General features: G+C 40.5%; 4 protein-coding genes across 5 annotated transcripts; 3 read left to right on the plus strand and 1 right to left on the minus strand.

The window, feature by feature from the left end:
• The first annotated feature begins 567 nt into the window (after window positions 1-567).
• Window positions 568-10,285, plus strand: heatr6 (HEAT repeat containing 6). The gene is made up of 20 exons (XM_028032265.1): window positions 568-966; window positions 1,058-1,165; window positions 1,484-1,624; window positions 1,954-2,069; window positions 2,267-2,381; window positions 2,479-2,580; window positions 2,664-2,828; window positions 2,919-3,163; window positions 3,427-3,601; window positions 3,695-3,901; window positions 4,427-4,526; window positions 4,601-4,998; window positions 5,074-5,196; window positions 5,287-5,373; window positions 6,007-6,141; window positions 6,226-6,348; window positions 6,441-6,565; window positions 7,135-7,231; window positions 7,348-7,552; window positions 8,326-10,285. Exons 1-20 carry the CDS (start codon window positions 673-675, stop codon window positions 8,904-8,906), a joined length of 3,642 nt encoding a protein of 1,213 aa, XP_027888066.1. The 5' UTR covers window positions 568-672; the 3' UTR covers window positions 8,907-10,285.
• A 157-nt stretch (window positions 10,286-10,442) lies between these two features.
• Window positions 10,443-16,488, plus strand: ddx52 (DEAD (Asp-Glu-Ala-Asp) box polypeptide 52). The gene is made up of 15 exons (XM_028031952.1): window positions 10,443-10,594; window positions 10,776-11,007; window positions 11,438-11,583; window positions 11,707-11,892; window positions 11,989-12,132; window positions 13,142-13,253; window positions 13,369-13,441; window positions 13,516-13,719; window positions 13,790-13,880; window positions 13,956-14,078; window positions 15,051-15,201; window positions 15,377-15,452; window positions 15,618-15,689; window positions 15,817-16,089; window positions 16,283-16,488. Exons 1-15 carry the CDS (start codon window positions 10,508-10,510, stop codon window positions 16,293-16,295), a joined length of 1,983 nt encoding a protein of 660 aa, XP_027887753.1. The 5' UTR covers window positions 10,443-10,507; the 3' UTR covers window positions 16,296-16,488.
• Window positions 16,489-17,549: 1,061 nt separating this feature from the next.
• rpl23a (ribosomal protein L23a) lies at window positions 17,550-19,552 on the plus strand. Its single transcript, XM_028031963.1, has 5 exons — window positions 17,550-17,681; window positions 18,468-18,648; window positions 18,864-19,040; window positions 19,215-19,284; window positions 19,493-19,552. Exons 1-5 carry the CDS (start codon window positions 17,657-17,659, stop codon window positions 19,505-19,507), a joined length of 468 nt encoding a protein of 155 aa, XP_027887764.1. The 5' UTR covers window positions 17,550-17,656; the 3' UTR covers window positions 19,508-19,552.
• Window positions 19,553-20,183: 631 nt separating this feature from the next.
• Window positions 20,184-27,977, minus strand: birc2 (baculoviral IAP repeat containing 2). 2 transcript variants are annotated; one of them, XM_028031954.1, is made up of 14 exons: window positions 27,884-27,977; window positions 27,271-27,346; window positions 25,116-25,909; window positions 24,730-25,010; window positions 24,318-24,620; window positions 23,463-23,751; window positions 22,912-23,011; window positions 22,727-22,805; window positions 22,591-22,639; window positions 22,267-22,509; window positions 22,076-22,174; window positions 21,688-21,882; window positions 20,930-20,971; window positions 20,184-20,657 (listed from the first exon to the last, which is right to left on the minus strand). In XM_028031954.1, the coding sequence occupies exons 3-14, from the start codon at window positions 25,207-25,209 to the stop codon at window positions 20,464-20,466; spliced, it is 1,968 nt and encodes a 655-aa protein (XP_027887755.1). In that variant the 5' UTR covers window positions 25,210-25,909; window positions 27,271-27,346; window positions 27,884-27,977; the 3' UTR covers window positions 20,184-20,463. The 2 variants fall into 2 exon arrangements, with proteins under 2 accessions (XP_027887755.1, XP_027887756.1); XM_028031955.1 differs by having other exon boundaries at window positions 21,727-21,882; window positions 27,884-27,975.
• Between the last annotated feature and the right edge of the window lie 16 nt (window positions 27,978-27,993).

Raw genomic sequence — 27,993 nt, forward strand, 5'->3', positions numbered from 1 at the left:
TTGAAAACACTAACGGATTTTACTAGCTTTGGTAAAAAAAAACAGAAAATGAAGCAAAATGGGAGGACATTGGCTCTATAAAACTCAAAAGAGAACTGGATAAATGAGAAGCAGAGGGATCATCTCAGGTTTCAGCATTCTGGACTAAAAAGCACTTTTAATTTTAGGGAAACCTTGCAAGTGTGAATACACTGTGGCGTTCAGGGGTCTCAAACTCCAGTCCTCGAGGGCCGCAGTCCTGCAACGTTTAGATGTGCCTCTGCTGCGCCACACCTGAACAGAATAATTAGGTCATTAAGGCTCTGGAGAACTGATCTACACAAGGAGGAGGTCATTAAGTTATTTCATTCCAGTGTTTTGTATCTGTGGCACATCTAAAAACTGCAGGACTCAAGGCCTGGAGTCTGAGACCCCTGACCTAGAACATGTTACGTTGTTCTGTTTATAAAGAAAGACAACAGTTGATCCAAAACTTAAAAACTAGACTTAGTTCATTTATTCATTTAGCAATAACTCAAAGTTATCAGAGAATATTTAGTCATCTGAAATGAATAATATAAATTGGGTGACATTCTGGTCTACACTCCATGACCAGTTGGTGGCGGTTATTTACCAACCGCCACCAAGACGAAGAAGAAGAAGGACGAAGAAAAGTGCTTCCGGGTGATAAACATGTCGGCTCCTGTCGGGGTGTCGGCACCGGTGTTCGGCAGTCCTGCCGTCCCTGCCTTCCCGTCCATGGCTCTGTCGGCCGAAGCCGTTCCGTTCAGTCCCGGAGAGTCGGACTGCTCGCCGCCAGACTCTCTGTCGGACGCGGAGAAGCAGTTTTCCCGCTGCGCCGCAAGGCTTCGAGCCCTGAGGCCAGACTGCAGCCAGCTGAGAGAGGAGCTCAATCAGCTGTTTGACCAGCTGCTTTCAGAGAACTACAACAGGAGCTGCGAGCTTCCCATCACCATCCGACCAGAGGTAACACAATCTACCAACCAGCAGCCGCTCCTCTTCGGTCACTTGTAAGGGTTTCTTGGTTGTTATAAAGCGTCTTGATTCCCTTTTCCAGGATGTGTGTGTTTTGCTAAAGCACACCAGTGGCCTCGTACCTTTGAATCAAGAACATTTAGTTGTTAAATTCTGTCAACTTGTTCATCACCTCCTCAATCAGCTGAAGGTAAGAACGAGCATAATGCAAAAATCTACTTTTCCATCTAGGACTTTGTAAACGTGTTCAAAATCAATTTAAATGGATATATTTGAATTTATGGCTGTAGCCTCAGGCACCTGTTTACTCTTGTCTTATGTGTCTTTTTGGTTGTTCCTTGGATGGGCTGAATTGAAACCAATTTCGTCAAGCTTCTGTACAATGACAATAAATGATGATTCTGATATTCATACCCCTTTAACATTTTGAATATCTGGAGGTTGAAGTTAGATTTTCTGCCGTGTGCTGGAATATATTAACTTTTTATTGTGCTTGGATTTTCTCCAGGTTATAATGGATGGACAGACACTGGATGTGCTGGTAAACTATACTGCCAATGCCCTGAAACAGTGCAGTACATGGACACACTCAGATGTTCTCTTGGCACTTTCCACAGTTGTGTATGGTAATGGATCTCTGTGCCACCAGGTAGATTATCATTGTTCACTGCTTTTTAAACTGCATTTGTTATTTCCATGGCTTTAATTAAAGATTTGAATCTAACAGTGAACCGAGGAGTTTCTAAATTCTTATCCTTTCAATAATGTCCCTAACCTTTGTATATTCTTTAATAAACTCCAAAAATATCCCTTAAACAAGTTGACATTTAAACTCAGAGTCTTCAGTTTTCATATCTTTGAAGAGTGAAAAATAAATCAAATTTGTCAATAATTGTTCTACCAGAACCAGTCACAGAAATGTTTTCCTGTTTCAGTCATGTCTTTTCCTATTTGCGTTGAGATTTTGCTCGTTCACAGCTTGTCAGTGACCTGCTGTGTGAAGATGGAATCATTCTGCAGTATAGTTCTCCTTCCCAGCCAAATATCGAGTTGAGGCACGTTGCGCTCACCTGCATGGCCAACATCTGCCTCAGGTAGACTTCAGGATGTCCACATTTCATCACATTATAGAAATTACCTTCTATTTATCTCATTTTAGATTTTATGTGGTAGATCAACAGAGAATGGTGCTTAATTGTTTCCTAAATGTCTTTATACATACATATTTGAAATGTTACTTTAGGCTTCTTTTGTGTCATTTTGCCGGATGGCTGCGTGTTTTCCTCTGCAGGATTCCCGGTCAGCCACTTTTGGACGATCAGTACAGAAGTGTTTGTTTCAGACTTTTTCTGAAGACACTGCAGTCACCCAAACCTCCCAACACCGATGATCTCTTCTACTGCATGGTACCTACATCTGACCTGCTACAATAAGAAAATAGTTGAAAAATGCATGTTTGGTGATGGCTAACACTCTTTTTTTGCTATGTTTTGTTTCTTGCAGGTCATCCAGGCTGCTCTGAAGGGACTTCAGTTCTGTCTGTCAGTTGGGAAGTGGAAATTTGGAGGAGGAGAGGAGCTTGGATCTGTACTGGCTGCACTGAAGGTGGAAAAACGAACCATATTTCCTTCTGCATAAATCTGTCTGGTGAAGTCTATTCATTTGAGACCTACTGATTCTTTCCATAGAGGCTCATGTTCCAGGGAGCCCCTGGTTTGAGTGTCGACTGGCCAGAGGTAATTTACCCAGCGCCTCTTTCGCAGTATGAAAGTCTCTCTCCACCAAGGCCTACTGAACCACCAAAACCTTTAGAATCACCAAAGGAGGCTGATAAGACTGGAAAAGCTTCAGGAGTAAGAGGAGCCTTAGTGCTTACTGACTTTAGTACTTACAAAGGATTTTTCCGCATTTATTGCAAGGTGTTCACTTTTGTCTCGTTTAAGAAAAAAAAGAGGAAATCGAAAGGAAAAGGAAAGAAAACAAAACATGAAGAAAGCAAAGTGGATGACAGAGAGGAGGAAGATAAAGAAGCGGTGCCTGAAGTCTGCGGAGGCGGAGGGGACATCAGCAGAAATGATGTGGAGAGCCTAGCCAAAGCGCCCACCTCATTTCTCTACCCGTTCTGGAAGCTGAACAGTTCTGAATCCGAGTTTTCAGACATCGAAGGAAACGCACAAAGCAAATTAAGGTACACAGAGAGCTTTTTACATATTTGATCTTTTGATCACAGGACTCCTCCACTGTCTGGAAAGGTATTTATGAAATATGGTATTTCTTGTCCTCTATCCATTCATCCCTTTTTTTGTTTTGTTTTCTGCCATGAATTCAGTCGACTTTTGTTTTTATATTATAAAAATGATCAGGACAGGACAGAGAGCAATGTGTTGGGACCCTGTTTTAATGCCGGTTTTTTTATTCCCATCAACAAACTTTTCCATTTTGCTGTTTTAGAGTTTACCAGTGCCGTGTTCGTCAGTTAGCGCTGCACTGCATGCTAGCAGTAGTGAAAGCTGTCGAGAAGAGAACTCTGTATGGTTACTGGTCCTCCTTCGTCCCTGACTCTCCTGCTGGTGGACCCCCATCTCTAACTCTCCTTACAATTATACTAAAGGACCCCTCACCAAAGGTACAGCCAGTCACAAACATTTGCTTTGGTTTTCATCAGGATGTGTGAAACATTACACTTCGTGTTTAATTCATGTATTCTTTCTTATTCTAGGTGCGACTGTGTGCGCTTCAGGTGCTGTCGGCCATCTTGGATGGCTCTCGGCAGTTTCTGGCAGCGGCTGAAGACACGGCATCACCTCGAACGTCTTACACCCCGTTCTCCTTCATGCTAGCTGCTGCTATCAGAGAGCTGCACCGCGGCCTCAGCCTGGCTCTCCTGGCTGAAACGTCCTCTCAAACACTAACACAGGTCACAAAGGTGGGCAAGCTGATTTATCATTTAATGTTTAGGCAGCTCTTACAAGCAGGTATTTGTGAATGAGTTTGTCCTAATAAGAAAAAGATTTTTAATATCCAGAGTGCTATTCACACTGTTCACAATCAATGCATTAAGTCTGTTTTGAGTTTTCTCTAGATAAATGACTTGACTTTACAATTTAATATATTTGTAGAATTACACTTTGTCCACAGTTGCATTCTGCTTGAAATAAATATTTATGGGCGCGTCACATTGTATTGACTAACATCAAAGAGATTGGGTTTACCACCTGGAAGACAGGTGAACTGGAAGACAGTGGCCGTCTGCAGCATTGTTCTGTTGGCTGTAGGGGTGAAGCAGTGAAGACAACAAAACTCTTAAATACTTCATTTATGATGAAAATGACCATCACTCACCCTTTTGAATAATAAAATTGACCAAAATAATGTTAGTTTGTGCTGAAGGAAAACGTATGTGACTGAGACAGTGCTGCAGTCACGGAGTATCTCCTCTTCTGTCTGATAGTGCCTGGCGTTCCTGGTGACCAACGCTCCCTATCATCGCCTCAGACCTGGCCTGCTGAGCCAGCTCTGGAAACAGATTCGTCCTTATGTGCGCCACAGAGGTTTGTACCTCATCTCAATGACCTGTCTAGCTTTTTAAAGCTTCTCTCTGACTCTATGAATGCTCCGTCTACAGATGTGACTGTACGCGGGTCTGTGCTGAGACTCTACGGGGCGATGGTAACGGCTCAGGCCCCACTCCCTGAGGTGCAGCTTCTCCTCCAGCAGCCAGAAAACCTCGGCGGCGGCAGCATCTCCGGCTCGGTAACACCGCAGGACTCTGCTCTCAGCTGGAGACACAGGAACGGAGCGGCCTCGCCTGCTCGGACACCAGCAGCTTTCTCCCAACAAAACTCAAGCATACATTCCCCCCAGCTTCCTCACACACCGAGAGAGGAGGAGAAGTCGTCACCGTGGCTGTTGAAGCTGTGCGTTTCTCTGGTGACTCAGCCCAGAGAGGAGCAGTCAGACCATGAGGGAGCTGAAGGAGGCGCTGCTTTAGAGCCCTCTCCTGTTCGACTAGAAGCTCTGCAGGTAAAAGTTATGGAAACAACTTGTAAACGCTCTAAAGAAGCATTTCTCAAGACATGCTTTGTTTTTTTCTTTCAGGTTTTGTCCCATCTGGTACGCGGCTATTTCTCTCTTGCTCAATCAAGCCTGTATGAGATCGGGCAGGTGAGCGTTCGGTGCCTCGAGGAGACAGACCCCTCCATACAGCTACACAGTGCAAAGGTAAAGCTGTCTACCTCAGCTGCAAGCATTACACATGGTCACCAAACTACAGTAAGCAAACGACCTCTGTGGTTTTGTTGTATTTTTTAGCTACTAGAAGAGTTTGGTACAGGAATAATCCAACAGTACAGAGCTGAGAACAGTATTCCTGAAAGCTCTAAGGTTCCTGTGAACCAGGTAAGAACCTTTACTACGGTCTTGGTCTGCAACTATTATATTATTAATCGATTATTAACATATTTTTCATCAAGTCACTCCAGCCTTTTTTATGTAATACTAGAGATGCATTAAAATGCAAATAAACAATTCAGATCCTTTTTTAAATGATAAAATTTAAAAGATGCAATAACACAGCATTCCTTTAGTGAATTTGAACTGGGTGAAGCTAAAACTATGCCGCTTTGAGGAAAACATATTTACAAACAAGGTTGTTTTTTATCTTGAATGCAAAATGTGCATATTTTATAAAATTTTGGCTTAATTACTGCTCTGCATTCAATGTTTTTCAGTCTTGTTTGAGTCTGTATACTCCAGTTGATTATTAGTCGCTTACTAAATTAGTATTCCCTAGTTAAGACAGATTTAAGAGTTTGTTGTAAAAGCTGAAGGCTCAGCGTTTCAGAAGATTAAACATTATGTCATGATGGGTTACAGGACGCTTCCAAAATCACACAAATTTAAAATGGATAAAACTAAATGACATCCAAATTGCTTGTAATGGACCTTATGCCAAACATTCAGCTTGGATTGTGCTCATGTCATGTTAGCCACCTGTGGAACGTGTCCTAATGCGACGTTTCCTGCTTGTAGGTGGTGGAGTTTTGGTTAGAAGTGTTGAGTGGGCCACTAAATGCAGCACTACAAAACGAACAACATCCCACGCTACAGGCAAGCGCCTGCGACACGCTCGCCTCCATCCTGCCACAGGCCTTCGCTCAGCTGCCTGTGAGTTTCTCCTTTGATCACCTTCTAATTTTCTGAAGAGAAAATTGAAATTCCTCCAGCTGTATTTGCAATCTTGTTTTTCAGGATAAAACCCAGCTGATGTGCATCACCGTGCTGCTGGGCCTGACCTACACCGAGAACTATCTGGTGAAGACTGCAGCCGTCAGGGCTTTGGGAGTTTACATACTGTTCCCTTGTTTGAGAGAGGCAAGTAATCAGTAAAGACCAGCATCTGCGCGGTTAGGAAAAACAGTCATCTGAATGTTTTCAGATATTCTCTTATTATATTCTTCCCTCAGGATGTGATGTTTGTGGCTGATACTGCGAACATTATCCTCGCCGCCCTTGATGACCGATCTACAAACGTCCGTGCAAAAGCTGCGTGGTCTTTGGGAAACCTCACAGACACACTTATCATTAATATGTAAGACTGCTTGGGTTCATAAAGCAGACAGAATAGGGTGAAAAGTCTGGAACTTCCTCTTAAATCAGCAGCAACATACTTAAAGGTGGACATTACTGGAGATTTCAACTGAACACTCAATAAAACAGATTTTGGAATTGATTGGTTTGGAACCTCAACTTTATAAACATTTTATTCATGATTAAAATCCTGATCAGCGCCAGAATATCAACCAAATTAAACAAACTCTGTACTCTATCCCTGGTAGAGTGGTCAAACAATCAGCCAAAAGGGTACAAGAAATTTGTTGAGGCTCACAGAAAATGTGAAGTTGAGACACAAGTTGCAAAGAGGCATTTAAACTAATAATATATCATCTGCATGAATAACTTTGACCCAATACAGAAAATTACCAAAAAATCAAACTTCTGCAACAAGAACAAACAAATTCTTGTTGTTTGTTGTATCAAAATTCCATCCAGACTAAAAAACACTTTAAATTCATCATTTGAAAACTGAGAATCAATTACCTTCACGGCAATAATGACTGTAAACTTCTGGACCTGATCTGTATCTTTCTCTATCTTCAGGCAGAATATAGGTGTGGATTTCCAGGAAGAATTGTCCGACATGCTTCTGCTGAAGATGCTGCAGGCAGCAACTCGAGCATCTGCAGACAGAGACAAGGTGAAAAGAAAAAAGAAACGCATTCACTCAGATTTACAGCAGTAACCCCAGATCTCCTGAGGGCAACGTGTTCAAACTAATATGCTACCTTGTTTTCTTCTCCTCTAACCTTCCAGGTGAAGTGCAATGCAGTGCGAGCTCTTGGAAATCTGCTTCATTTCCTGCGTCACAGTCAGATGACTCGGCCTGTTTTCCAACGTCCACTGGAAGACGCGGTTCGTGCTCTGGTCAAAACCGTCCAGTCGGAAGCAGCTATGAAAGTCAGGTGGAATGCCTGCTATGCACTGGGAAATGCCTTCAGAAATTCCTCCCTGCCACTTGGTAACTATATTTTTTTTAAAATTTCTCTTAAGAGTCTAGAGATTCAAGTGAATATTTTGCAAAATTCACTTTTTATACTTTCAGTTGGGTCTCGACTGCTTCTAAAAACTGTCCAGGCATTAAAAAAAAAAACTCAAATGTTTTTTGGGAATATGTTCATGTTTTTTGGTTTCTGGAAAACAAATAATTTCAAAACCTTCTTTGTAGAGTCACAACAAGGTGCACAGCGCCGTTATCTAGCAACCCCAGCGATCCCAGTCTGTCACCCTAGCAACCCAAGCAGAGCTCCAGCACGTTTGGTTGTTGACTTACCAATCAGAAACCACTTGCTACATTCCTGTTGGTTGTGCAGGAGGCTCCATTTCTGCTTTTCGAAGTTAATGTTGTATAATTACGCATCTCTTTTCATCTGCTGAAACTTGATGAAATGTTGAGTTGGGGGGGCGTGTCTAGCAGAAGCTTACTTGGATTTAAAGTGACAAGATGTCCTTAAAAAAACAGCTCATTCTGAAAGGTCAAAATATTCAGAATTGATCAGACAAAAATCTCATTATCTAAGAATGATTTTGTGCAAAAAATGTAATAAACATGTTTTGTATAACCCATAGACCTTTCCTAACCTAATTGAAGGGAGCATTATAAGTCCCCTTTTAGGAGTAGCTAATGATTTAGATCCAAGTCTAAATTTACTTAACTAACTTTCCGTCTTGTAGTTGTTGGATTTTGCTGATGTCGAACATTACAGCTGGCCTTTGTTTCTTTCTTTATGACAGAAACGGCTCCATGGTCTCAGGATGCCTTCTCCGCCCTCTGCCATGTGGTCACCTCCTGCAAAAACTTCAAAGTCCGCATCAAGTCGGCTGCCGCCCTCACGGTGCCAGCCCAGCGCAGCTGCTACGGTGACACAAAGCGCTTCAGTTGCGTGTGGCGCTCTCTGGCCGCAGCCCTGGAAAACAGCGAAGACGCGGTCGACTTTCTGGATTACCGCTACAGCGCCAGCCTGCGACACACGCTCTCCGAGGCTCTGTTGCACCTGCTCAGCCTCGGCACGCTGCAGGACATGCCTGAACTCAGCGCGTTGTTGGCTGGGGAGGAGGGCAGGGGCATCAGAGAGCATTTAATCAAGTATCTTAAAGCGGAGGAAGGAGAAGGAAAAACAGGAGGAGAAAATGAAGCAGGAGAAGAGAGGAACTCTGGGGAGGAGAGTGGACAACTGCAGCAAAGACTGGGTCGACTCCAGGAGACACTTGTCAGACTTAAGAGCCTGAAGGTTGAAGAGGAGGGAGGGGAGCAGGAGAAGGATGTGGTGGTTCATTTCCTCGAGGATCTGTTGAAGATATGTGAGGAGTTTTAGAAATATACTTTAACCTGAGTTTATCTTAAATCAGGCTGGAGCAAAATGTAAGGAAAGAGCAGATCAGTCTTGATATATTTGAACAATATGTTTTCAGAAGAATTAAAATCTGCTTTGAAGATGAATTTGTCCTTCAGATTTCAAGCGTTCACAGCAGATGTATGTGTATATATATATAAGTGCAAATTTACACAAATTATTAAAAGAAAACTGAGCTGAAATAAAAAGTTGAGGGAGGAGAAGATCCCCAAACCTGACCCCCAACTCGGACAGGTTCTCCGGCAGGTGAAAAAAGCCTCACTGGAATCATCATCCCTTTTATTTCTATACTGCTACATTGTTTTCTGTTGTATTTAGTTAACAAAAAAAAAAACACTTGTACTTGCCTAAAATCTTTGATCTGTATTTTATCATAGTCATAATCAACTAACTGAAGTCAAGTCACCAAATTATTCAATGACATTTTTTTGGAAGCATTAGTATTGGTATCTGCAATACTAGCCTTGTATTTACTTGATTTCGGATCAATACCAGAGTTCCCAGTATTGCACACACCTACATGAACCACACTACACCGTCGTTAGCTGGATATGGCTGAGTGTACAGATATATTTTACATCTCTTGTATTATTGTAGGATTTCTGCTGCCTGAAAATAGATTGATACCTTTGTTGTTTTTCTGATTCTTCCAAATTTTTCTTCCGTCACAAAACTACAGTGCCTTTCAAAAGTATTCAAACCTCTTGAACCTTTTGACATAGCCACTTGTGTATGTGTATTTTAAAATATATTGTGAGGTGGAAGGTGAAGGGTATTTGGTTTTCAATTTTATTTTTTACAAATAAAATTTTAAAAGCTGTGGTGTGTGTATTCTGGCACCCCTTATCCAATGTGATTAAGATCCAAGCTAAGTTTTGTGTTTTGATATGGTGCCTTTAATGGTGAAAAGTACAATGTACATCACTAAATGTCTTCTGGATTGTTGGGGTAAGTTGCTCTTAGAGGATTGTTTGATCATGGCAGGATTTTTTTCAGGAAAAATAGGCTTTTCTCAATTGTACAAAGAGCTAACCCAGTTCTATCAAATTCTGATATTTTCTGCAGAATGTCAAATTTTTCAACACATTTTGCCGTCAGGATGCCACCAAAAGTCTGTATTTGCACCACAATGTGGTAACATAAACTAAGAGTTTTTGATGCCGATTCAATTACATGTACTTGTGTTTTATAGCTTGACATTTTTTAACTGTACTTTTTGTGTGTGTTGTATTTGTTGCTGCCTCTCAGGCCAGGATTCCCTTGAAAAAGAGGTTTTTAATCCCAATGGGTTTTTATCCTGGTTTTTATAAAGGTTAAATAAAAAAAAATAAACATGTGTATTAATTGTTGCGTTTCATCTGATCAGTCTTCGCAGAAATCAATAATTAATTCAAAGTGCCACCATAAAAGAACCACAGCACAAATGTTTGACGGAAAACGTCTAAACCACGTGTGTAGTACCAGCAGTGGCCACCAGGGGGAAGAAGAGGCTGGAATGCGTATGAACCGGATGTTGATTGTCTTTGCGTGGATTTTTCGCAGACCACGCTGCTGCCACGGCAATGGACACATTCGAGCTGTTTAGGAAACTCGGAGCCGGGGCTAAATTTGACTTAAAGAGATTTGGTCAAGATGCTGCTCGGTTTAAGGTACTCTTGATAACAATTCTCGGCGGAAGTAGCAGCTAACACTAATAGTCGCTGCTATTGGCTAGCAGTGATAGCTGTTGCTTCTCTGGTTTCTCTTCCCTTTAGATGATTAGCTGTGGTGTTATTATACAAGCCACCATGGTAACGGCAGAACCTGCATATGTTCTGACCCATTGTGTAGGTGGCCAGGTCTCAGGGCGGAGAAACGTCGCTGGATTCCCTGTCTGCGATCAACTACTTCGGCACAGGAGCAGCTAATGGAGCCCAGAGCTGGACCCAGAGAGCGACCCAGGATGAGGAGGGCATCGAAAGTGGAGATTCTGAAGTAGGAGGCAAAAGAAAACGCAAAGAGCGACCGGGAGAAGTGAGACACAAAAGCAAGAAGACGGAAAGCAGCCGGATGGTGGAGGACGGTAAAGGACGCAGAATCCATGCTTGTTTCTCAGGATTTTTTTTTTCTTACTGTTTTAAATTTTAGGAGTGACAATATTCGGTAAACAAGAAATAGTTTTTAATTGTGAATTAAGGCATTTATACATACAGCTACAGAAGTACGTTTTTTTTTGTTTGTTTTTTTTTACCAGCTTTGTACTTCTAGAGATTAAATGTTTTGTCAATTCTTCTTTGTAAAAGAGCTCAACGTCAACCATATTGGATGGAGAGCTTCTGTGAAGGACAGATACAGTTCTGTCTGTATCAAAAGTGTCCATCACTTTGACCGAGAGATCGGATTTTAAATGACAAATGTGAAGTGATGCTTGTAGCAGTTTGCCTTACTGTAGGTACAAATTGTATTGTGTAAAGTTAATTTTTCAGAGTATAAGCTCTCTTCTTTGTTTTTAGCTCCAGCTAGTGGTGAACCACTGACTGAGACCCAGAGAGGCGGCATCACCTGGACCTCGTCCTTGGACAGAAAGATCCAAAACGTACAGAAGGACGGGACGGAGAAATTCTCGCTCAAGAGGCTGAAGCATCTTCATCAGGAAAAGGTCTCCTCTCACTGAAACCCCCAGAAAGAGATTTTTGTCTGCTTTTGTATAAATTGGATGCCCAGGAAAAGAACTCTACACTCCTTAAGGCTTTTTTTCTTTCTTTCTGGGTTTGGCTTTAAGGTGAATCGCATTCGCGCGCAGCACCGTATAAACGTCCATGGCTGCGATGTGCCCGACCCGGTTTGCTCGTTTGAGGAGCTTCAGTCCGAGTATCATCTCAACCCGCGCGTTCTTCAGAACCTCAAGGATGCAGGACTGAACACGCCAACGCCGATACAGATGCAGGCCATACCGCTCATGATGCATGTGAGTTAAAATACTTTGCGATTGGCCAATCAGAGCACGGATCTCAGTTGTCTTTTTTATTTGAGATTATTTCCGCCAGTCTGGTTTCTCTTTTAGGCTCGGGAGCTGTTGGCGTGCGCTCCGACCGGATCTGGAAAGACTTTGGCCTTCTCTCTTCCGCTGCTCGCCCACCTGCAGCGGCCTGCAAACCTGGGCTTCAGGGCTCTGGTCATCTCTCCGACCAGAGAACTGGCCAGCCAGGTACACACACAGATTGTTTCTACCCCAGTCAGGATAACAAAATTTACTGGATGATAAATTGTCTCTGAAATTATTGCGGTAAACAATAATATTGTTGTTTTGAGACCATTTTCAAGCATTATATTGATGATGGCACAATAATGCAAGTTCACCGTCTCAAAGACTAAGACACTTTAATTTTGTACAGAACACTCCACACTGAAACTGGAAGATAGTTTATATATCCAAAATAACACAGAAACAAAAGCAATAAAAGGAAATAAAAACGACACACAACTGAAACCATGTGCAAAATGGATTATGAGCTCTGTAAATTAAATTAATGGAAAAAATCAAAATGGAAATTATTGAACTCATTTTAATTCATCATGCAATTAATGAATCAATTGCTTATCGCAACAGGCTTGTTTCAGACCTTATTTTTGTGTAATTCACCTCTTGCTAGTGTCGACTGTGGATTTATCAAATACCTATTATAATATCGATCAAGTATTGGTTGCAGTTAGCGCTCACAATGCTTTAGATACTGTGCTTCACTTGTTGCAGAGGAATAATATGCAGAAATTTAAGTTTACTTGTTTAATAGTTTATTTTATCTTGTTGAATGTTAAACAGAAAGTAGCTTTATTAAATCTGAAGCAGAGCTTTAACTTCATCTTCCATCTAAGATTTCATTTTTAGGTTAAGATACAGTGAATCTTGTGGATCTTCTTGTGACCGATGGCTTAATGAGTTTCATTTGATCCTTTCTAGACTCTCCTCAAAACTATGGCTTTAACTTTATGGCTTTAAAAAGGATACGAACACTGAGAAAATTCCTACGGGGGGCTCAAGTAGACTCAATGCTTAAATTGAACCAAAAGTAGCTTTAATAAAGTTTTAGTTTGAGTTTTAGTTTGCACATGTTGCCTGGTTATTGCGTCCTTTACTGTGGTGTTGTTACAGATGTGTGCTCTGTTCGTAGGTACTCTTTCCATGTTAGCACTCAGCTTTGTTGTGTTGTGTTCAGACCTACAGAGAGCTGCTGCGCCTGTCAGACGGAGTCGGCTTTAGAGTTCACATCATCGATAAAGCTTCCCTGGCAGCGAAGAAGTACGGTCCACAGTCAAATAAAAAATATGGTGAGTGGTCGCAAATGTTGACTTTTATAAAAGATCTCTTTTATTGAGATCTTTCATTTTTGTTTCTTATTAAATCATGTGAATTTTTTAATGTTTTTTTTTTTTTTTTGTGCAGACATACTCGTCAGCACTCCCAACAGACTGATCTACCTCCTCAATCAGGATCCTCCAGGAATCAACCTGAGCAGGTATTATTTATCACACTTCTCGTTTTGTTAATTTAACGTCTGTCTTCACTCCGGACACGTCTCTTGTTTCACAGTGTGGAGTGGCTGGTTGTGGACGAGTCCGATAAGCTTTTCGAGGACGGGAAGACGGGCTTCAGGGAGCAGCTGGCGACCATTTTCCTGGCATGTTCTAACGCCAAGGTGCGCAGGGCTTTCTTCAGCGCCACCTGCACGCCGGAGGTGGAAAAGTGGTGCCGCCTGAACCTCGACAACTTGGTTTCTGTCAACATCGGACACAGGTAGCGCTCTGCCAGTAGAACTGAATACCTCTTTGTGTTTTAACATAATAATGCTGTAAAAAATGTTCAGAAATACAGCGGTGGAGACGGTGGAACAGGAGCTGCTGTTTGTCGGGGAGGAGAACGGGAAACTTGTGGCCATGAGGGACATCATCAAAAAAGTAAGGAGTGCTTTTTTTGTATTTTTGAACCTTTTTGTTGGTGGAGTGAAGCATGTTTTCCTCTTTGTGCTCCAGGGTTTCCTGCCTCCCATGCTGGTGTTCGTTCAGTCCATAGAGCGAGCGCGGGAGCTTTTCCACGAGTTGGTGTATGAAGGGATCAATGTTGACGTGATCCACGCTGAACGAACACAGCAGCAGGTAGAAAGAAACACACACCACACACACATTCTTACTGTCTAGCCATCTGTTATTCGATCCTTTCATTCTCAATTAGCTGCCCATCCATTCATCCACGAGCTTATCTATCTTTCCATCCTTCTCCTTAAATATTTGTTTTATTATTTTTACTCTTATTTTTTTATTACGGTACTATAAATAGAAATGCTGCTCCTGGAAAGAACTTGGCTTTTATTAAACAGGCTGCTGCAGGACTCCAGCGACATAAAGTCGTGTTACTTTACAGCTAAGCAGCAAACAACAACTGCATTGGATCATATTTTTAAAGATATTATTGTTTGATGCTCTCATGGATCTAAGAGTCAGTGAAAAATAGTAAAAGTAACAATTCAAGTATATTTTTGAGTTTTTCAGGCTGGTAAACATCATCATGAGGAATTTATTAGTGTGATGAATGAAAATACTATAAATACAATTGGGGGCGTGCCGTGGTGGCGTAGTGGTTAGCGCGACCCGTATTTGGAGGCCTTGAGTCCTCGACGCGGCCGTCGCGGGTTCGACTCCCGGACCCGACGACATTTGCCCCATGTCTTCCCCTCCTCTCCTTCCCCGTTTCCTGTCAGCCCACTGTCATATAAGGGACACTAGAGCTCACAAAAGATCCCCTGGAGGGGTAAAAAAAAAAAATACAATTGAAAAACATAATGGGATAGTTGATGGTACGATAATAGTGCATCGTTTCCGTATATCCATCTGTTTGTCAGTTCATTAGAATCAGCCTTCACCGTCATTGTACAGAAAAACAACGTTTCAGCCTGCATATCTGTCCATGCATTTATCCATCTGTCCTTTAATCTGTCCACCACTATCCGTCCATCAAAGTGAGCATTTGTATTTGGACATTGAGTCTGGAAAAGTTTAGAGTCTAACCAAGTAAACAGTGCAGGAAGCCCAGCATGGTTCATGGCGTCCTGACTGGCTGCTGCGTTTCAGAGGGACAACGTGGTGAACAGCTTTCGCTCCGGGAAGATTTGGGTGCTGATCTGCACAGCTCTGCTCGCCAGAGGAATCGATTTCAAAGGAGTGAACCTGGTGCTGAATTACGACTTCCCCACCAGCGCCGTGGAGTACATTCACAGAATCGGTGGGTTCATTGGAGGACTACTGTTTCAGCAATATTTATTTATTTGACTTTGAGATTGTCTAAAGTAACCACGTTAGTCGAGGATTTTGTGGCAGTGTAAATTATGTAGAATTTATTAAATGCTTTTTCATTCTTGTGGTTTTTTTTCTCATGAATCTCTGTCTCTGTCCCTCAGGCCGTACGGGTAGAGCTGGACATCAAGGGAAGGCCATCACCTTCTTTACAGAAAATGACAAACCGTTGTTGCGCAGGTACAAAATAAACCGATTATGTTCGAATAACCAGGAGGGAAAGCTTGAGTTAGATGTCGTATACATTCTGTAACCTAAGCTGTTATGGAGGATTGGCAAGATAAAGGCTCTTTTCCCTTTTTTCTTTTCTTTTCTAACATCTACATGTTTTCCTCATCTGAACAGCATTGCTAATGTTATAAAACAAGCTGGGTGCCCTGTGCCGGACTACATGATTGGCTTCAAAAAGATCCACAGGTAAGTCAGATTAGTGATTATAACCAAGTCACGCTGTATATCAATTACACAAAGTACTGCCTGCAGGGAACCCCTTCCTGTTTTAAGTTTTGATCATCATACTTTGGATATTTTGTTTTTCTTTCAGCAAAGTAAAGCGAAGACTTGAGAAGAAACCTCCCAGTAGGAGCACCATTTGCACAACCCCTCGCTTCCTCATGAAGAAGAAAGTCAAAGCTGAGAAAAAAGAACAAAAGAAAGGGTCAAACAGCAAACAGAAAGGAGAAAACGGGCCTCAGACAGCGCAACAGCAGGGCAAGAAGAAGAAGACAAAAGTTCAAAAAGCAGGACAGAAAAAAGGAAAACCTAAAGCAGCAGCTCAGAAAGGAGGATCAAAATTAGCAGGAGCCAAGTTACAAAAGTAAGCACGGGCTTCACCAGTTGCTTGTTGAAGAGTAGTTCATGAACACCTTAGAGTTTAAATAAATTAATCACTTTCACCAAAAATGCGTATAGGAAAACATTAAATGACTTGTGAATAATATTGAAACTTCAGGACTAACTATAGAAGAGGTACATGTAACAATAATGTTCTTTGTCTTTTTTTAAATCAGGAAAAACGGATGAAAAATTTACAAAAGGACAAGAGGACGGTGGTTCGGTGTTGTAGTGGACTTTATTTTCATAAACATTCTGTTGAATGGTTTCACAGTTATGGATTTTATAATCAGAATAAAGAAAAACCTTTTATACTTTGTCATTTTGCAGCCTTTTGTCTGTTCATCCATTTTGTCATTAAAAACCTGTCTTATCAACATTATCAGGAATTGCACTGTTTGGTGTTTGTGCTTACAGATTGTTGCAATAAATTAGAATATCATTGAAAATTTCATTTATGTCAGTAACTGACTTCAAAAAGTGAAATCTATAGATTACAAAGAGTAATATGCTCACAACTTTTCTATGACTTTAGATTATTATGGTTTACAGATAAGCAAAACTTTTAATAAGGTTACAAGTGCTGTTGCTGAAAAGCTGGTTGTTTAGAGTGGCACATCAATCTATATTCCAGGAAGGTTAAGTAGAAGGAAAAAGTGTGTCAGAAAAATTTGCATAAGCAAAAGAACCATGGGAAGGTTATGAAGCAAAGCCCACAGTGAACCTTTTTTGAGAAATAAATAAAAGATGTCTTATGTTAAACAAGGAGGGCTGAAAGGATGGTGGCAATTAGAGTTGGAAGTAAGGCTGGAATGAGATTTGGAATTAGTGTTGGAAGGAGGATTAGACGGAGGATTGAATAGAAAATTGAAAGGAGGGTTCCCTCCAATCCTCTCTCTAACCCCCTTTCCAAATTTAATTTCAACTCTCCCTTTCGGTTTCTGGAGGTCATTCAATTCTTTATTTTGGATTTTGCTTGTTGTTTTGCTCAGTCATTTTATGCCCAGTTCTTAGAATAAAAAGCACAGTGTGCAGCATATGTGTGTGCTTAAGAAAATGAGTGAGAATAATTTAAATCCAAGGAAGAAGTATTAGGTTTGTATCAATTCAACTAAAGAAATGGGAAAAATGTGACGGGCTGCTTTAACAAAGTGCCTGGCTGACTGTCACAGATTGATCATCTCCATGACAGGCCGCATTGATGCTGTGATTAGTGTAGAAAGAACCCTGATGTGTTGAGAGCTTATACTGAACATGCGAACAGGTCTAATCTTTTTAAAAAAATTTTATTCGTAGTATGACATATTCACAGGTTTGAGAAAGTAAATTTTTAAGTTTCTATTTGCTGTAAGCCATAATAAAGTTTTAGTAATTCAATTTAATTACAGAGATAAATGTATCTCTCTAAATTCTAATTTTTTGAGACAGGCACCTGCATGTGATAAAAGAGGGCGCTACCATTAGCTGACTGTGTGATATCGCGACAATGCTGCGAGATCTCGCCCTTGCATTATACTGCAGGAAACCCCACCTGTTCTTCCTTTCTCAACATGGCACCGAAGGCGAAGAAGGAAGGTTTGTGAATCCTAAAATTGTGAATGAATAAATCGCACATTTTGTGATTATAACGGGTCCAACAGTAAACACAGACGATTCGCTTGAAAGTATATATCAGCGTCGCTATACAAGATCTAGTTTCACAGTTGCCAACTTGTTTAATATGGTTGTGATTTACATTGAGAATGTGATAGAGGGATTGTAGCTAAGCTAACGTGAGCGCTGATGTTGCCGACAAAACGTGGTCTACTTGGTCATTAATTTAACTTCTTTTGCCGACTCTGTGATGGATTTGGTATTAAAAAATGGTTTCTGACAATATATTGCTAACCATTTGTTTAAACATCAGTCATGTTTTGCTGTTAGCATGAAATTTAGCAACATGAGCGTCTTGAGTGTGGAAATGCTAAACTGTCGGACGGCCGTCAACATTTTCTTCAAGGCGTGAAACGACCCAGTGTGGTTTGAGGGGTTTTAGTTGAATCTTGGGAGAATTAATCATTTGAACTCAATTATGAAATCTAGCATCCATGTTGATGTGCACATTTTTGTAGCTGTATGACTTAAAATGAAGACTGGAAATGATACCTTTTGTGATTGAGAGGCATATGAAGGTTAACTTGTTTGATTCTGATGTTTTTGACACTTTTATCCTGAGGAGGAAAGTTTTGATCAGACAAATTTTGTAGCCGAAATCTTATAAACTGTAAATATATTAAGGAGCAAGACTCAAGGTCCAAGTTCTGGCTAGCACTGTTCGCCATCCAGTGTTTTAACTTAACTGTTTTTTTTTGTTTTTTTTAGCTGTCCCTGCCAAAACAGAGGCCAAGTCAAAGGCTCTGAAGGCAAAAAAGGCTGTGCTTAAAGGCGTACACAGCCAGAGGAAGAAGAAAATCAGGACTTCTCCCACCTTCCGTCGCCCTAAAACCCTCCGTCTCCGCAGACAGCCCAAGTACCCTCGCAAGAGTGCTCCTCGCAGGAACAAGTAAGTTTTTAGACCTCCAGCGATGAAAAGGCCAACAAAAACACGGTGCACATGATGGTAAATGCGATCAAAGTATGAAAAAATCATGAGTCCAATTTTATTAACTACTGATGCACCTCAGTTAATGTGCTATTTTAGTTTAGTCTGTTTTGTTTTGAAGCTTTGTCTACTTGAAATAATCTAATGTTAAATGTATTTTTAAAATAATCTTCCAGGCTGGATCACTATGCCATCATCAAGTTCCCCTTGACAACAGAGTCTGCAATGAAAAAGATTGAGGACAACAACACTCTTGTATTCATTGTGGACGTCAAGGCAAACAAACATCAGATCAAACACGCTGTTAAGAAGCTGTATGACATCGATGTCGCCAAAGTCAACACACTCATCAGGTAAGACAGCCTGGTCCATGCTGTGCTTTTGGTTTCCTCGATAAAATATTGCATATATATATGCACTCTGCTCTTTAATATAGAACCCAACATGGGTCATATATGATTCCAAATAACTGTAAAATGACTTTCATGGACTACTTTTACTTATGTTTACTCGCATTATTTGTTCAGGCCTGATGGCGAGAAGAAGGCCTACGTTCGGCTTGCGCCAGATTACGATGCATTGGATGTTGCAAACAAGGTGAGTTTTATTCCAGCAGACCGATGCTGTAATGTTCTATTTTATAGATCCCTGTATTTTGTAACTCTGCGCATGTGATGTAAACATCATTTTGATCTGAATGTCTGATGCATTCAAAGGAACCACTGATGCCAGATGCTGCAGTATTAGATTAACTACTTTCAATGAGCTTTATGTTATTCATGCATTTTTCTTTTTTTTTTTGTAGATTGGCATCATCTAAACTGGCTGAATATAAGTGGAAGAATAAATATTTGTAAAAACTAAATTTGTGTCTTTGTATGCTTTAAGAGACGTCACCAAACCTTTTGTATGTATATTACACACTTGCTATCATTGATTGGTAGGAAACTAAAGTTTTATGTTCTGGTATTTACACCTAGGGATTGGCAAATTGTGAGACTTTTATAATGAAATTTTAATGCTATTACATGTTTTCTGCACTTCTGTTTATGTAGGCGTAGGCAATATGTTGAAAGATGAGAACATGATTAAAATGTCTTAAAGCAGAGATCATGGTATCTAAGTAGATTCATAAAATAACTTCTGCAGCAAGAGTGTTTTTTTATTGTAATTTTAGACAAAAAAGTTTGAAAACTGTAAGTACATTTTTTGTTGCAAGTTTCTCAAAACTTCCTAGTTATGTTATATTAATTTGAAGTTACTAAGCTAACTTCAGCTGTTTTCATGAGCCCATATTTTAAATGATTTTAAATGAACTCCCAAAAATGTAATATAATCTATAAATATCTAAACATGCCACAAATATTTAGAGATTTGTGGCATGTAAATGGTTTCCAAACTCTAGTGGAAACAGTTTATAGATTTTCAAAAACCTAAAATAAAAAATGTGATGGATTTAAATCGTATCCTTGCACAAATGACACATTTACATCACCTTTTGAGTTTTACTGGTTTAATATAATAAAAAGCATTGTTACAGTAATACAGTGGATTTTTAAAGAAATTATGGGTTTTACTTACATATAAGGTTATTATTGCACTGATTGAAGATTGCACATTCTGATACAAGAAAAAAAAGTGACTACTTTCAGACTGAACTGACAAATGATTCACATCTTGAGTAAACCTTTTGGGTTTATTTCAGTTTACATGAAATAGCCACAAAATGGCTAAAAGTAAAGCCTTTCCTTTTACATTTTTACAACACATTTTGCTTTATGACAGAAAGGTTCGAACTGTGCCTTTAACAAGGCCTCTGCAGATTGGGCACTTCCGCAGGGATGGTGCGCACTCCTTGCACACTACTAGGTGACCACATGGGATGAAGACGATGTTGACCTCTTTGTCCATACAAACTTTGCAGGTACGCTCCTCCTGCAGGCGCCGCAGCTGCTCCTCCATTGGTAGGTCTGTGGAGTCGGACAGAACATTTCAGTCAATTATGCTCATAAGAACCTGAATCTATCTTCACAAAAACTAAACCCCGTACAAATACAGTTGCACCACCTAGTGTTAACATCGTGTAGTGACAAATACAAAATGTACTTTTCTGTGAAATTCAATACAAAAACTGACAAATCACAAGTGTTGAAAAAACCTCAATACAACCTTAACACAACCTCTGCTATAAGATAATTTTCCTTGTAGAAATGTTACAATCTGAGGAAGAAATCTTTATTACCTGAAAGATCTTGGCTTGGTGAAGAAGCTTCATTCGACTGAGCTAAAAGGGGGAAACAAAACGTGTCAAAGTCAGGCTTTGATTTAAAAACAAAAAGAACGGTGTGCTTTCAGAGTAAAATCTTGACTTTGAGTTTCATCTTACTACAGTCCATTTCAGATTTTTCTAGCAAGTTTTACAACTGAAGTTGACCTCTGATTCCTTTTAAAAATCTGTGTGAATAAATGTTCCCCAAATTTTTCTTCACTGCATTTCTGTTACATTTTCCAGAAAAGTTAAGATTTTAGTTTTTTAATCATTATTTATTCTCTCTCTCTATATATATATATAAAAAATATAAAAATATTTGGATGCCCAGAAATCATTTGATTTTCTTTTATTTTGTCCAAATATTTTACGACTAGATATCTCTAATCTGGATTATTCTACATTAATGACATCTATTTGAAGCACAGTGTGCGATTCATTAATTCAAATGCGATGTTGTGTTGAGCATTTAAACCAGTTTGAAATCCAGTGGATCATTTAGAATTTCTATCTAAACACTGAAGCTGTGAAAAGACCATTTTTTGAATCAATGTGGCATTTATACGTGTTGTTCTTTAAATTAACTCAAAACCTAACGCAATGGCTTTGTGCAAACAAAACATAATAAACATCATACAAATACAGAAACTCTTTACCGTTGCAGAAAATCAACATTTCTATAAAATCAAAGCGTGTTCAAAGTTGAAAAATGATGCAGCTAAAGTCCATACTTCTCAGGTCTGTGTTGGTGTCCTGTGGTGATGTCATACCCATGAGGTCTCTGAGCAGGTGGACGTCGTTTTTCTGGATCCAGTTGCGGAACACCTCGGCAGCAGCGTTTCCTTTGTTGAGGACGAGCTCGATCAGCCTGGCAGTTTGCTGCTGGGCAGAGGTCTGGGCCAGGAGGCCGCTGTAATCCTCAGCAGCTGCAGGTGAACAGAGACCAGTCAAAAAACTAAAACTTACAGGAAACCAGCAGAAGGTTCAGCTAAATTCACAAAATTTTTCCAATATGACAGCTGCTCAATGTGGATTAATATTAATCCTAATAGTTGATTCCTATAGTCTTAAAGACCTGGTAGCCTATATTGAATTAGATAAACAAAAGGTTTATCGTACATAACACATTTTGCTCTCTTAAGTGCTCCAACACCGGCTCCACACTCTTCAGACGCTGGGCCAATGCCGCCTGATGCCTCTTCACAAACGTAAAACCATCTAAAACGACAAAAGATTAAAAACCATTATCAAATTTTCGTTCAACAGCACGGAAGCAGCACATTTCTCAATTATTTCCTCAGAGCTAGCACCTGATGCCATCGCCTCTGCTAGCATCTCCCGCTCCTCCTCCCTCTTCTGGTCTTCAGCGCTGAGCAGATCTGAGACCAGCTCCTGGACGGTCCGGTAGTTCTCGCCGCTCGTCAGGATCTTGCTCTGCACCGTTTGCTTGACGAGGCTGCGGTCGAAGCCCATCTCTAGAGCAGATTTGATCACAGGCGTGTTCATCATGACGGCATCTTCCGACCGCTCCTCTCCTGGACCCAGATGTACCACTGATGGGGAGGGGGGTATCATGAACACTTTAAGCCTCTGTTATGGTAATATTTTTTAACTTCATATGGGTTTAAACTCACCTGGTGGATCCACAAACTCTCTGGAGCTGGTGTCTCCTGTTGTTAGGAGCTTTTGGAGATAAAAATGGAGCATTTTAAATAACCTGGAGCAGCTTTTCAACAGCAAGTAAAATCCAAAATGATTCTCTGAGCTAACCTGCTCAAACAGGCGAGGGAATCGAGCCTGAATCTGGTGGACGAAGTCTTGTCCCTTCTCCTGAAGCAGATATTCACACCTGCAAAAGAACAACCAGGAAATTATGCTCAACAATCAGAGCAGTTTTATAAATAAATAATAATAATATTTTTTTTAAAAAAGAGGTCAGAAAAGGCTAAATTTACCGAGGAAACCATTTAGCATGTTCTACCCATGGATCATCCCCAGATTCCCAGCACCGTAGGCCTCCATCACAACAGAAACACTTGACATCATCGTTTCTCCCTGAAGGGAGACACAGTTAAACACACTCAGTGTAGCATGTGGTTTTAGGGGAATTTCAGGGGGTTTAGGGAGGTCAACAGATGATGACAACATCTCAAAACGTGCCAATCGTCTTTCTCGTTTTCTCTGGGGGGGGAAATTTAAATGATCATAAGACTTGTTTGAGTTCTGGTACAATCATACCATAAATTCAGGCTATATGGAATTTCCAAGTGAAATAAAATGAAACTCTGCATTCAAAGCTGTTGTATAAAATTCCCTACTCCCTCTTTTGGGGTATTTTTTATGACATGAAACATTTTGTCCCTTTACAGAATTAATAAACACAAACAAGATTATTAGTAAAACTGCAGTTCCTAATTCCTGTTTACTTAAAGTTTAGCCACTGGATGAGTAAACAATCACAAGACGAGCCATCTAATAATAAACAGTAATAGTGTGCTGTCCTTACCCACGTAGTAGAAGCCAGCCTTGGCCAGCTGCTCGGGTCGGACTGGAATACGAGATGGCCAGTTGACGAAGGTGAGAAGCCGTTCATCGCTCTGCTGCATGGAAGGGTTGGACACACTGGTGAGGACTGGGGCTCCTGCTGGCACCTGGGATGTTGTTGCTAAAGATACGGTTCCCGCGGCGCTGGACAGCGACACATTATCGGCTCGGTCCCCCCGGACGAAGCGACAGTTTGGATAATGGCGCTGGTGCTCGGATACAGCCCGGTCACCTGGTTCCCAGTTGTTCAGCTGCAAAACAAGACAAACCTGGTCAAAGGTCACCGACAATTCACAAGAGACTTGAGTCATGTTTTTTTGTGGAAAGGAAAAAAATAACTCGTCTCTTAGAAAATATCATAAAGAGAAAAGCATGAATTTCTTAAAAATTGATTCTGATTATATTGTTTTACTTCAATCTATAAAGTCATTATTACAGTCATTTGCAGAAATTTAACATAAACAACCTTAAAAATGTAAATGCCAAATTTTACTCCTCAAATTTGGTACCTAGTTTTGCAAAATAAGTTTTACTTTTTTATAAATGCTTTAACTATGTCACTGAAACTGTAAACCCACAAGTACTTTTGTGGTCTATACTTAATTTAATACTTCCAATTACATGAAGAAAAAATGAATAAACGAAGACAGATAAATCCCAGAACTGAATCTGGCAAGATCTGAAATCCTGAAATAGGAAACGCATCGCTAATATTACCTCCAAAAGCTTACATAGTATCTGTCTGCATCTTGTTTACAGATGCAGAGAGAATAAAAACATGGCATTAAAAAGGTCAATAACTCCGTTAGATGCCCACCTGTCCGCCGCAGCTGAAGCAGGCCACCCTGTCACCTTGGCCCAGGTAGTAGAAGCCCGCCTTGGCCAGCTCTGTGGGGGTGATGATGGAAAGCGTCCAGGAGTGGAAGGAGTCCAGACGGTCCTGCTCCCTGCGCATGCTTGGGTTGTGGCACGTCGGTCTCTGATGGGACATGTCCTCTACACCCCGAGAGCTCAGGGGACTGGAGGGCGGCAGAGCAGAGAAGGCCGTGTTCAAGAAACCAACCGGATCCTCGACTTGGCTTACTGACGGGTTGGGAGCAGCCGGACCGGGACCAGGAAGCTGGAGGAGAAAGAGAATGACGGGAGTTTAAAACAACATCCGCTTTCTCAGCCAACTTCTCTCTCGTATGAATCATGTCCTCTTTTGAGTAGACAATCTTTGATCTTACCGGTAGAGCTGGGGCGATGCGAAGTGGGGAGAAAGCAGAGTGGGAGGAAGAGAGAAGGTTGGTGGTGGATGGGAGGCTCTGAATGAAGGAGCAGGAAGGCGAGAGCTGTCTGTGTTTCTCTGTCGGACAGTCCCCAGCCTGCCAGCCCTCGGCCGTCACGTTACACCTGAAGCACTGTACCCGGTCGCCCACGCCGGTGTAGAACCAGCCTGCTCTCGCCAGGCTTCGCTCTGTGACAGGGGAAGCTGGGAAGCGGGCGAACGTAGATATGCGATAGAGCTCTGGGGGAAATAAACAACAGCATAGTGTTACTTTAGATGGAGAGCAGCAGGAAACGAATGAAGATAAATTTGAGTTAATGTGTCAAAGGAAAGGTCTAAAAATACCTGAAGAGTTGTCGTATTGTAGGTCAGGTGGTGGCCCATTACGACACAGGCCCATCAAAAACGGGTTGTTTTTTAGCTGAACAAGAGTTTCCATTTTTGAATTTTTTTTATATTAATAGTAAGGGGGGAAAAAAAGAGATGTCCCTTCGAGGGAGAGGGGTTTGAAAAAAAAAAAAACCCAAGGTCCTTCATTCAAACACACCCACACTCAAGTCACACACACACAGAGAAACTGAGAACACCAACACAGCTAAATAAACCAAAGACAAGACGGGACACTTAAGAGCGAAAATGAAGGCAAGTCGCGCATAAAACTTAAGAGCTCATATTCTCGGCTTATTTTTTACCTCTAGCCAACAGGAAGCACAAAAGACAAAGCGCAAAACCTGTCAGAAACAGTGCAAGTAAATATGCAATTAAACAAAACACTGCGGTGAATCAAGCCCAGCCTGAATTTTATTATTATGAGTCTGATTCTGTTACAGATCAACCAGGATCAGTATACACCCTGCTGTTCTCCACCTTTACCACAGACATATTCAACCCTTGAAACTTCTGTGTAAGCTTAAGGATAAACATTAAAATAAATGAAAAACAAACAAACAAAAAAAACCTCAAGCATGCACACATACAGACCTGGGAATATGTGCTTTCAAACCCCTCTCCCCGTTTGGGGCATCCCTTTTCTGGGTGTCTAGGCTTCCATAATTGAAGGATAAATATCTAATTAAAAAATATTTTTAATCTTTTAGAGTATAATTAAGTTCCCCCTCTGAGTTGTTTTCTGGTGGAACCTGCAGAGACAAAAGGCGAGAGATAAACAAAAACATACTTGAAATACTTAATTATGTTGAATTATCACCTTGTAATAATCGGTTCTGGCTGAACACTGTCATATGACACAGATGTCTGACACTTTGTGAACTGTCTATGCTTGGCAAATAGACGTACCAACAGGTTTTAAAAAGTTCACCTTCAAATCTACAAAGTTTTCAGTGTGATGGACTGGAATTTCCTCAAGCAGTTTGGAGTGGTTACAGTTTTCCTACACATCGTTTTTGTATTTGTTTTTAGTTTGAAGTGATCATTTGATGCATTGTCTTTGTCCTAATTATACACATTCACTCTGTGTTGTTATATCCTGCGGAAATGTATTTTTAGTGAGAATTGTATTCCCACCAACAAACTCGACTCTACATTATTAACTGGGCTTTATGATTTACTGTCATAAAGCGGCGCACTGTTATTTATACGTCTCTTTCCATCAATATAGTTCAATATAATTTGCTTGTTTTATCTAGAAATGAATCATACTGTGTGGTGTTGATCTCTCTGTGCGACTTATCCTAATCAAACTACTTTTTAAATTCATTTTACACGTATAAAAATGAACGCGAATGTTAGTGAGACGACGTCATATATTTTAATTGGGGGGTTTTCAGTTATACAAGATGGTAGGTTAGAATTGTGTTGTGCAAGAATGAAAGAAGTGTAAAATATATATTAAAATCTATTTTATTATCTGGAAATAATTAGTTGGTTAATGACCCCACTAAAGTAATTACAGCTAGGTGTATGCGGAAAAACAGGTGGAAAGTCCCTGGCTTAACAAAGGGACGCCGTCTCCCTCCCATACCAAACCTACGTTTTGATTAACAACAGCTGTTTAACCTTTACAATATGCAAGGGGAAATAACCACATTGCAAGCAAAAAATAAAAAATAAAAAAATAAGGGAGCCTCCATTTCCTCTAAAGCTTTCTCGTTTGAATATTGTTGCGGGTACATTAGCTTTATTGTGTTACATTTTTACCAAACGTTTGCCAGCCAGCGTCGTGGCGTTTCATTTCTAGCACAATGGATGAGTAAATGCAAACCGAATCTGTGTTTTGAATCAACATCTAATTGAAAATAATGACGCAGCAAAAAAAAAAAAAAAAACCCTCAAACGTTCCTTTAGCAGCTCTACAGCCGTTAGCTCGCTAAAGCTAACCTCCGCTAATGCTAATAAAAACAAGGATTCAGTCCGCTCCACAACTCACTGTTCTGTGTCACAGTGGACAATTAACTCAAACTATTGTCTGTTGTAAAAGGCTCCATTACGAAAAACAAAACCACACCAACAGCGGCCCTTTTCCATTTTATGCAACACTCACCAGCTTAGCTGCAGACGGGCTGTAGCTCGGAAAGTCCCTAACGTTCCGATCCAATGACGTCACCTTCCGGTTGCAGCTTAAAGAGCAAAAATGAAAACAGCCATTAAAGGAATGAATGAATAAATGAATGAATGACTGTTTGAGTCGCTCCTGGCAACCCCTGGGAAATCACACAAGTTAAAAAAAAAAAGTTAGCGTGACTAGAATTGAAATACATCAGTATCAGACTTTTGGTCAAATCTCTAGTTTGCTTTAACTAAACCATGTTGCTAAAAAAACAATAAAAAACCCCGTTGATGTATAAATACAACCTTAGTCACCAAAAAAATCCAGATAAACCAGTCCACAAAAAAAAAGCACCAATTAACTTGTATTCACAAACTTTGTCTAGTATAAATCAAATAAAAAATAAAATGGACAAGACAATATTTAATAACAACCAATATAAGCAATAGTTTTAATTCAGCTAGGTTCAATTTAACTTAATTTATAAATCCCAGAAGAATTTTAGATCATTTATCTATAGATCAATTAATGATGTCACTGACCAGTCCGATTTTTAAAGTAATTGCAGTCAAAATGACAAATATTTCACAAAGACAAAGTTACTTACATCTGCTCGGTGCTCGCTGTACTTTGGAACAAAAGTAGATTTGAATTTTTACGTGTCTTTTTACCCTTGATCGCCACGCCCCCAATGTCAAAGAAGGAAAGCGAAACACG

Source organism: Xiphophorus couchianus, chromosome 11 (genome assembly GCF_001444195.1).
Source record: "Xiphophorus couchianus chromosome 11, X_couchianus-1.0, whole genome shotgun sequence".
Taxonomy (NCBI): domain Eukaryota; kingdom Metazoa; phylum Chordata; class Actinopteri; order Cyprinodontiformes; family Poeciliidae; genus Xiphophorus; species Xiphophorus couchianus.